Source organism: Meriones unguiculatus, chromosome 11 (genome assembly GCF_030254825.1).
Source record: "Meriones unguiculatus strain TT.TT164.6M chromosome 11, Bangor_MerUng_6.1, whole genome shotgun sequence".
Classification (NCBI taxonomy): domain Eukaryota; kingdom Metazoa; phylum Chordata; class Mammalia; order Rodentia; family Muridae; genus Meriones; species Meriones unguiculatus.
Genome location: NC_083359.1, coordinates 87,168,447 through 87,179,136, shown reverse-complemented (window position 1 = coordinate 87,179,136; position 10,690 = coordinate 87,168,447). Strand labels below are relative to the sequence as shown.

At 39.4% G+C, this 10,690-nt stretch overlaps 1 protein-coding gene across 2 annotated transcripts in view; it reads left to right on the top strand.

Annotated features, from left to right (window-relative positions):
- Positions 1-365: 365 nt before the first annotated feature.
- The window catches only part of Mael (maelstrom spermatogenic transposon silencer), a 65,108-nt gene continuing 54,783 nt past the window's right edge, over positions 366-10,690 (top strand). The window contains exons 1-5 of one of the 2 annotated variants that reach the window (XM_060364616.1): positions 366-575; positions 748-840; positions 2,161-2,260; positions 3,545-3,700; positions 4,953-4,994. In XM_060364616.1, coding sequence (XP_060220599.1) covers positions 444-575; positions 748-840; positions 2,161-2,260; positions 3,545-3,700; positions 4,953-4,994 — 523 coding nt within the window. In that variant the 5' untranslated portion in view covers positions 366-443. The remainder of the gene's footprint in view (positions 576-747; positions 841-2,160; positions 2,261-3,544; positions 3,701-4,952; positions 4,995-10,690) is intronic. The other variant, XM_060364617.1, reaches the window with a different exon arrangement.

Below are 10,690 nucleotides of genomic sequence, written 5' to 3'. Positions count from 1 at the left end.
GCTGCGAAGCACCTAGGAGACAATTAAGCGAGCCCTCCTCCTACCAACCAGGTACGTTACGCAACAATATACAGAAAAAGGAAAAAAAAAGCACCAGGCCTTCCACGTGACAATCCCCGCCCACCAGGCATGGCAGCCAGCCAATCGCGGCGCTCCCCGCCTCCGCCTCGCTCCTCCCCCTCCCCGCCCTCTCCGCCTCCGCACGAGGTGGAATCTTCCAGTTTCAGGCTGTTGTTTTTTGTTTTTTGTTTTTTTTTTTTTCTTTCTCCTACCCACCTCCAACGGGGGGTGGGGGGCCAATGCGGCTGCGCGCTGCGCCCTGATTGGCTGAGCACGGGGCAGAGGCGCGCGCAGCCACCCAGCTCGGTTACTAAGGGCGGAAGCCCGGCGAGGGCGCCGGCGGCTTGCTGCGTCTCTGAAGGGCGTCGAAGCCCGACGACGCCATGCCCAACCGCAGGGCCAGCCGCAATGCCTACTACTTCTTCGTGCAGGAGAAGATTCCCGAACTGCGCCGTCGAGGCCTGCCCGTGGCCCGCGTGGCAGACGCCATCCCCTACTGCTCGGCCGACTGGGCGGTGAGGCTGCGGGGCAGTTGGGCAGCGAGGAGGGCGCGGTGGGGCCTGCGGCGCCTGGAGAGGGGGCGCGGCCCTTTTTCCCTTGGGCCGGACCAACCGACAGAACCTTCCAGAACCGTGGAACGGGCGCCTCACCCGCTTCCCCCTCTTGTCTTCCCCTCTTCTCCCAAAGCTCCTGAGGGAGGATGAGAAGGAGAAATACTCAGAAATGGCGCGAGAATGGAGGGCAGCCCAGGGAAAGGATTCTGGGCCTTCAGAGAAGCAGGTAAGGGTAGCCCCTTCGCACCCGGCCATGGGCTGCCACCCGAGGAACCGTCGGGAAGCCACCAGGGAGTGCCAAAACCCCAGGGGCTGGGAGGCCTTGGTGGCCAGGGGCTTATACTGAATGGCCTCCCAGAGCCCCTTTCAACTCTTTAACGGTTAGACAGCTTAAAAAAAAACAAAACAAACAACAACAACAACAAAAACCAAACTTCTGGGTACTTAAGAAGTAGCTGAGCTTGCATTTTTAAGCGATCCCTAGAAGCAAGCCTGTTACACCGAGCTTTAAATACTAGAGCAACAAGAAGTAAAAACCTGGGCTGGTGTTTGTAGAGCATACAGACCACAAAGTTAAGCGAATTCCCGTGTGGTGGGATAGTCAAGTACTGAGTAGACGTTTCCCTGCTCATTTCTGTTCAGAAAGCACAAGGTAATTGAGTTTTGTTTTGTTTTGTTTTTTCATTCCCTCCCTCGTGTTGTTTTATTCTATTTGTACATACTGAGATTTCATTCTTAAAAACTAGTGACATTGGGCAGTTTGGCAAGTTATTTTTTTTAATGCGGTAGATTTATTTATGTTTTAAGTTGATGCCTGACTCAGGTGGATTTATGAGTTTAGCTTTGTGCCTGTGAGTTTTCTTGTCATTATAATTTCTTATAAAACATTTCTCCTCAAGGGGCTGGTGATGGTTCATATGTTAAGAGAACTGGCTACTCTTCCAAAGGACCCAGGTTCGAGTCGGTGCACCCACATGGTAGCTCAAAATCATCTGTACCATCAGATCCAGGGGATTCTGATACCCTCCTCTGGGCTGCACTGGTACTGCGCACATGTGACACGTGTACATGCGGCAAACACCTGTCTGTACACATTAAAAAAAATTCTTAAAAATAAGTCTCAAAACTTCAGTATATTGTGTGTGTCTTGTGACAGTCGGAGACAAAGCCTGCTCTGGTTTTTACTTTTAAGTGAAATCCACAAACAGTATTACAGAGTATGTGGTTTTGCTCTGTTTTGACTACCAGCCCCTGGCTTTTGATAGTGACTTGAGGAAATGAGATGATCATTAGTGAACAGATGACTTTCATCTGTTGTCATTTATTTACCGCTCACCTTACTCATAATTTTTTATAGATTTGCTGTTGTCTACCTTTAACTGCTGGTATTACTGATAAATATATTTGTTTTTGTTGGTCTTGAGGGAATGCTATCTCAGGGCACAGGATTTTTTAAGGTTACTTTGTTGTATTTAAATATGGGAAGTAAAGTATGCTGCAATAGCTCTGTTTAAAAGTGTTTGATTGGTGATTCTCTTATTTTCAGAAAATCGTATCTACACCACTGAGGAGGCCAGGCATGCTTGTACCAAAACCAAGCATTTCTCCCCCTGATATGTCAAACTTAAATATAAAAAATGATCAAGGTAGAGTATTTCTAAAATGTTGTGCTTTAATAGGATGGCAGAGTGGGTAATTTTTAAAAGTCTTCTATATGGTATGGGAAGATGGCAATAAAGTCATGCCATGCAGTCATGAAGACCAGCACTCATACAAACAGTGATCCAGAGGTGCTAGTTTATAATCCCTGCTGGGGAGGTGGAAACAGTAGGATGGCTAGTCAGACTAGCCTCATTAGCAAGCGTCAAGTCCTATCTTAAACAAACATGGACACTTCCTAAAGATTGACCTTTGATTACCTCACTCAAGGACATACCCATGCATTTATATCCTACACTCAAAATGTGTTTTGTTCATTTTGATCTTACATTACAAAATAATTGATCATAAGGGTTTAAATAGCACTAATGTAATGCAAGATGAACTAATTTGCATTTGTTGAAATAATATTGAAAAGGTTTTTGTAATAAAAATCCTTCTTGGTTTCTACTAATTCATACATTATTAAGCATAATTAGACTTCTTTGTAGCTCTCACACTTAGGTTATAGACATAGACAGGAAGAATAAGTTTTGACCTATTACAGCTTGGTAAGAGTAGATTTTAAATTTTGGACTAAAAAAGGTTATGGATTGAAGGATATGTTAGTTAGCTTGATTTAATCATTCTATAATTTATAAACACATTGAAGCCCCATGGTAACCCACAAAGATGTGCCACTATTATTTGCCAATTAAGAATAAAGAATTTTAAAATATTCTGGGGTTGGGCAAGCATGAAGCAAGGATGAATGATACTACAGTGCCTTAGAAGAGAACATAGCTAATAAAAGGCCTTTTCTGGTCATACCAGCTGGTTTTGTTGTGTTCTGCCTTGGTTTAACACAAGCTTTTCACATTGGCCTTAAGTGGCCACTACTAGTCCCACATTTTTCTCTTGTGTTATAGTTGGTCTTCTGTATATTAACAGAAGTATAGAAGCAGAGAAGAGTTCCATAGCGACTGTTTTACTTCATTTGTTGTGTTGGACTTAATTTCTCAAACCTGTTAGTTGCCTATGTCACAACTTATGTGGTTGCTGAAAATCAGTGCTACTCTATTGCTAAATCATAAAGAGGCTGTTGCAAGACTGAAAAATTTTGTTGCTTTATATAAAGAACGGTTGCTACTTAAATTTTTGATAAATGTGATTGTGAAGTTTTTACTTATAATTGAGTTTTCTCTTTTATAATCACTAACAAATAACAGGAACACATAATTGCACAAAAACGGCTCTAACAGTCTTGGGTGTTCTTTTGTTCTGTTTTTCAGCTCTCCTTGGAGGTATTTTTTATTTTCTGAACATTTTTAGTCATGGTGAGCTACCTCCTCATTGTGAACAGCGCTTCCTCCCTTGTGAAATTGGCTGTGTTAAATACTCCCTCCAGGAAGGTATAATGGCAGATTTCCACAGCTTTATCCATCCAGGTAAGTAGCTCGTGTTTGATAGATCCTAGAAGTATATTTGATTTTAAAACTGGCTTTGTTTATTAGTAGTAGTTTTCTTAAAAGCCAAAGTAAAGGGTGAGTTCCTAACGTGAGTTACTAATATTATGCACATGAGCATAATACTTAAGTGCCCAACGATAAGCAATTAGATGTTGGTGTGGCTGGTTGATTGACACTTTTCCATTGCATGAACATTAAAGTCAGGATAGAATATCTCAAAAATGCACAACCTGCCATTTGTTTACCTGTAGCCTTACATGTTGAGATTTTTCTGCGTTATGTCTTGTTTTTTTTTTTCTTTTACTTTTTCTTTTCCTCAGTAGTCTTTAGTGTGACACTGAACTGCTTTGTAACCTTGAGAAAACCCTTCGAACCAGTTAGCTCATTGTAAAGTGTATATAGTAACTATTGAAACAGCCTGGAGGTAGCCCAGTACTCTAAACATGCTTAGCCATCTCCTTTCCACTCTTCTCTGTCTACTAAAAGGAGCAGAGCCCAGGGGAGACTTAAGCCTGTGACCTCAGCACTTATTCAGGAGGGTGACTGAGGCTAAATAGTGATACCCTGTCTCAAGAAACAAAATGTAAGATTGTTTCAAAGATAAAGGATCTGTTCAGTTCCCAAGAGGACAGAGAGCGGTTGAGGGGCCCACCATATCCTTGAAGTCAAGAGGGGAACGGATTAAGAACGAGCTTTAAACTTGATTTGGATGAGTTTATTCTCAGAGCGCAGCAGAGCTAATCGTCTTGCTCATGCTTATGGATGTTGCTGCTTAAGACAGCTTTTTAGGTTTTGTGAGGTGGGTGGGGGGTGTGGATTATGAAACACTGAAAATGTAAATTTTCAAGATTTTCTCCATTCTGAAATACTTGTGCATGTTTGCAGTATCACAGGCTCCACCACCCTCAGAGCCCTTCATAGACCCCTAGTTAGAGAAGTTCTTTGGCATGAATTTTCTTTTCCTAGTATAATTTCCCTAGAAGGAACAACTGTTGTGAAAAGCAGTTTGGAAAATACATAAAAATTACTTTCAGTCATCTTTGACTTAAACAACCACCAAGACAAAAGAATACAAAACAAAAACAAGGACACTGTGAAGTTTTAATCTTGAAATTTTGTATTTTAACAAAATAACCCACATTGAAACTTGGTCATCATGTGAGATATGACTATAGCACAAGTAAGAGAATGTCCATATTTTTGCTTCTCAGCAAAACACTTTGTATTGTAGGTGAAATTCCACGAGGATTTCGATTCCATTGCCAGGCTGCCAGTAAGTATAAAGGAATTGGGATAAGAGGGACTGAGTGTGTAAGCCCTGTTAAGACTCACTCCTTTAACTTAGAAAGTGTAAGCTTCAGGGAATGATAGGTGGAATGATCTATAAAGCTTTTAACCCAAACATGCACACTCCTGGTGTTGGGGATTGAACTGGGGTCTCACATGCTAGGCAATCATGTGACAGAGCAGGACTCACAGCCCAAACGTTTTAAAAATCTTTACTGACTTGTATGTATGTGTGAACTTTTCTTTCCACGGCAATATAATTTTATTTTCCAATTGCTACATTTCCATTGGTTTTCAAGGTCAGCTGTTGGAATAGTGGCCAGGCTCTTAAGAAAGTCAGAAGTTCCAGGTGATGCAGACTTAGGCCCACTTATGAGCAGTGTCTATTTTAAAACACTTTTAGAATTCATGCTTCAAAAATAATACAGTTCAGAGTGGAACAGTTTTAAGGTTTGGGTGAGGAAATCAGACTTTTAAGTATTTTTGTAACCAAAAAGTTTGACTATGACTAAATTTATCTAAGATTGGAGCACAACTCACAAGGTTTTAAGCAGTTTCCTGCGTGATGAAAATGAAAATCATGGTAATTTTACATTAAATTGAGATTAATTCAATAGATTGTTTAAGGGATCATTTTATTCCTGCATATGCAGTTTAACCTTAAAATGTCACCTAACCTATAGAAGTATTAGAAATATTTGCCACGCTTACTGTAACAGGCATGTTGTAACTTTCATAAAGCTCCTTGTGTGAGTGCACCATCATGTGCAGATCCGAGGACAGCTTTGGGGAGTCAGCTGCTTTCTACCTTCTTCTCTGCCACTGTGAAGCCGGCAGCTGGGTCATGAGCTTCTGGCAGATTCTCTTGCTCGGTCGAGTTTGATGGACTAAGATAACCGATGTCTACTGCCACATTTCAGTTTTGTTTTTTTAAAGAATGTAGGTTTTAGGGTTTGGACTCTGGTTGTCATGATTACAAGGCAAATGCTTTTACCTACCTGTTGAGCTGTCTCTGGCCCTGTAATGCTGTTCTAAACACAAGTATTTTGTACTTTTCCTTAATAATTTGAATTATTCTGGTCTTAGTATATTTAAAAAAAAGTGTGGATATGTTGTTTGCCCTAGAACCAAAGTTGTAATCTGTGAATTAAGGAGTGTAAGAGATTTTCTAAAATGTTTTTATTTTTTTGTGTGTAGGCATTTTGCCTTTGCATGTATATCTGTGCATATCATGTGTGTGCCTGGTGCTCTCAGGTCAGAAGAGCCTGTCAGAGCCCTGGGACTGAGTTACAGGTGGTTGTGAGCCACCAAGTGGATGCTGGGAATTGAACTCTGGTCTTCTGGAAAACAGCCATTGCTCTTAACCACTGAGCCACCTCTCAGATGGCTCAGCAGTTAAAAGCTAGGCTTACAACCAAAAATATAAGAAATTTTTTTAGTTATACCTCATTTTGAAATAGGAAAAGAAGGTTATAATACAGTAATAACATTATTTGAGGTCATTGTGCTACTAAATAGATGGTAGTTAAAAACAAGTAGAGAATTTAGAGAGGTGGCCCAGCAGTTAACACTTTCTAGAGGACAGGCAAAGTTCAGTTTCCAACATCACACAGGTAGCTCATTGCTGTCTAATTCAGGGGATCTGATGCCTCTTCTGACTTCTAGGTACCTGTACTCAAGGTTCACAGACACATAGACATAAATAAAAGTCTTTTTTGTTGAGTCTGTAAATGAAACCAGGTACAGTATGCTTGTAATTTGATAGCTTGAAAGACTTAAGGCAGGAGGATCTCTCACACTTTGAGGCTAGCATGGGCTACAGAGAATTCATTGTCAGCCTGTGTGACAGGGCAAGCCTTAATACTCAACAAACAAAAATCCCAAATATAAATTTTATGAAACCTAGTTTCTACTTTAATTTTCAAGTTTTAACTTGAAAATGTGATTTCAGTTGGTTCATCATTGAATGCATTACCTTCCTCCTGTGTGTCAAATCATTCATTGAGAGCATCATTGGCTTACCATTTGTTATTTTGATGATGGTAAAACCTTTTATTTAATTGCAAGTTTTTGCAGTATTTTCACATTAAACAAATTAACAGAAAGTATACTTCCTTTCTTAAAAGCTGTCTCTATCTTATCTGTGTCTTACTGAAGGCCAGAAACATTTTTTTTTCCTCATGCTGAGGATCAAACCCAGGCAGGTCCTTGTTCAGCTAGGCAAAGGCTCTATGCTGAGCTGCACCCACAGCTGGGAATGACTTTCAGCTAATTGAAACAGCACAGTTTCTCATTCAGACAAACTTGAAATGTTTGAAGCTTGCCAATTTAAGCATGTTTTAAGTTGCCAATTAAACAGCCCTGGGAAATGTGCCAATTAAATAAGACAAATAATGGTTAGGGTGACAGCTGTGTTGACATAGTACCTAAAAATGCCTGTGCTAATATAATTGTACTGATTTGGAGAAGACCAGGTTTCATAGACTAACCTACCAAGCTAAATGTATATATTGATGTGTTCTGTTTAGCCAGTCGTCAATGAACAATGCATATAGATTTGTCAAGGCTAGTGAGATGGCTCAGTGGGTAAAAGTGCTTGCTGCCAAACCTGATGATCTGAGTTTGATCCTTATGACCCAGATAGATGTACCTCCTTCTTAAATACTTCTCAAAGACATTTTGCTACCTGGTCTTTCAGGTAGTATAAGTCAAGTAACTGCTTCATAGGCGTTATGGGTTATCACGTTAGAGTAGTAAAGAATTTCAGGGCTGAAAGGCCTTTTAATACAGAGTCCAGCAGTGTACTTAGGTTCCTCACAAAGAGGTGCTTCTGGTTCTGCCTGAGCTTGGCACTAGACTCTCCTTCCTCACTTGAACAAAAGAGCTTGACTTCTGTTTGTTTCACTGGTTAATGACTTTTCTTTAGAGAAGTTCTACTTTAAAAGAAGCAAAGCTTTAAATTATTATTGCAGCTTTCTATATGAAAGATCTGTCAGCTTTACAAATGCATCTTCATCCAAAAAATACAACACTGACTTAAGTGTAGCATATGCAGTATACCTACCAGTCAGTTGAAAACAGCATATCACCACCAGTACCACTGCAGTCTCCTCCCACCCCCGCCCCAGGTCTTTATAAGAGAAATGTTCTGAATTTTGTGTTACTAATATTTTCTGAATAATTTTACTATGTACATGTATATATTTATTTAAATGCTTTTGTTTTTATAAGCATGTTATTAGCATTTCTGTACCTGTATTTAAGTACATCTTACAGAACTTTTCTGTTTGTTGTTAAATTTTGTGAAAATGCCTTTTCTCAGCGTAAGCCTTGCATTATTCACTCACTATGAGGCCTCTTTTTAAGTTTTAGTACTGGGGTACTGAACCCTAGGTCTTGAATATATTAAGCAAGTACTCTACCACTGAGCTACATCTCTAACCCTGTAGCTTGCCTTTTAATAAGCACAAGTGTTGGGTTTTAGTTTGGCAAGTCAGTCAGTTTTTATCAACTGTGAATCTTAATAGCTTTTTGCTACCTGGAAGTTTGCAGTCTTTTTTGTAACTGATGTTTATTCCATCTAGTGTGTACTTGTGTGTGCTATGAAATGACAGGTTAATTTCAGTGTTTTCTCCTATAGACAACAGTTTTCTTGGCATCATTTAGTGAATAACCTGGTTTTTCTCAATATGCAGTCTTTCTTAGATCAGATCATTCTTCTGCTTGTTTTGTTTTAGTGGTCTACTAGGTTTTTGGTTTTTTTGAGGGGTTTGGCTTGACTGTTGTGTTCCTTAATTAAGCATAATAGTTTGAAAATGTTTAGATAGCTCTCTTGATATTGTTCTGTAATATCATTGCTATTTTGACTCCTTTTTTTCATCCACAATTTGGAATCAAAAAAAGCCTTGTTGATAGATTGGGATAACTGTAAATATTTAGGTCAGTTTGGAGAAGATAAATGCCTTCATAATGATGTCTTTCTGTGAACATGGAGCTACTTATTTCTTCAGGTCTATAATTTCATTAATAAAGTTGTTAATATTTTAATACCTTTTGTTTATTTGTATTTTTTTTTTAAGATAGTCTCACCTTGGCTAGCCTAGAGTTTATTTAGAATAGGTTAGCATCCTACTTGGGACAATCCTCCTGCCTTTCCCTCCTGAGTACCTACATCACCATACCACTTTTTTGTTGTTTTGTACATGCTGTTTTGTATGGTGTCTTCTGAAGTAAACACTTCATTTTGCCTTAGTATGGAGGCTAGGATCTTTAGTTTCCAGTGTTTGACCAACAGTAATTTGCTGTAGTTTCTTCTTCCTTGACTGCCCTTACTCTTCCTTGTGTACACTTTTATCAGAGTGAAGAATTTTTCTGTTTTTAGTTTAATTACAGATGACAGTTGAATATTTTAATAAGGATACTCTTATTAAAGTGTAAGGATACTTTTTAGTAAGTCTCTGCTGTTTATTTGTATGGTGATTTATCATCTTTTAAAATGTTTCAGCAGTGGTGGCTCACACCTTTAATCCCAGCACTCAGGAGGGAGGTGGAGGCATGTGGATCTCCAGGACAGCCAGGACTGTCTACAGAGAACCTGGTCTCAAAAAACAAACAAAAATTTCCAAACAAGCAAAAAACTTGTTTTTGCACTCTACAGTAAACCCAACAAGATAACAATAGGTCTCTTAATTACTCAGTTTGGCATGCTCATGCTTTGTCTTAGGCTCTGTGTATTTATGTTGCTGTTGATGTCTGATTTGGTTGTCAAGGTTACTTGCTATAATGAAAGATGGAGTTGGGGAATGTGTTTTCATTTATTTTTTTAGTTTGGTTTCTGGTACTGCAGAATGTATTTAATAATGTTATTTCTGAGGGCTAGATATTATAGTCTTGTGTCCAGTAATCCTATTACAATTATCTTTGTTGATCTGTTTTCATAGTTCCTTGGTTATCATGTTTATCAGACATCCCTCTGCTTTTGCCTCTCCCACTAGAGTGTGTAGGTGTAGCATACAGAGAAGAATCACGTTAGTCATATCTAAGGAATGTTTATGGTTGTGTCTGGCAGAAAACTGGAGTCACCAGGCATCTAAGATTATCTTAACACATGGTCAGAAATTGTTGTAACTTAAAACTATGCTTCAAACTTTACAAAACTAACCCATATTGGCTCGTTAATAGAAGAAGAGTGTGAACAGATTACTACCCAAGTCAGAAGACAATAGATTTTATTAATATTTTTATATATAGGGTCTCTTGAAACCCAGTCCGGCCTCAAAAGAAGCCAAGCTCCAGCTTCTGTTCTTCCTGCCTCAGCCTCTCAAGTGCTGATACTTCAGTTAGGCACCACCACGCTCAGTGTTTACAACACAGAGAGTAATACAAAAACATCTTAAATTTTTGCTGAGTCTGCTAAGATTCTGTCTGTAGTTTATCAGCCTTTTTAATTCCTTCCTCCGTTCTCCAGTATTTCTTCTTCTCCAAGATTCCAGGCTCCTAATTCCTTGTTGCATTATTCTCTGTAGTACTTTGAGGTAGAATTCTACTTCTTGAGCCTAGAAAGTTGTACACTAAAGAAACTTTTGGGTACTTTTCTGTGAATTTTGTTTTTGGTTCCCTTTCCAGGCTCTGTGTACCTGCTTTTCACAATAGTGTGTTTGAAAAGAAGGAATGCCAGAGTTA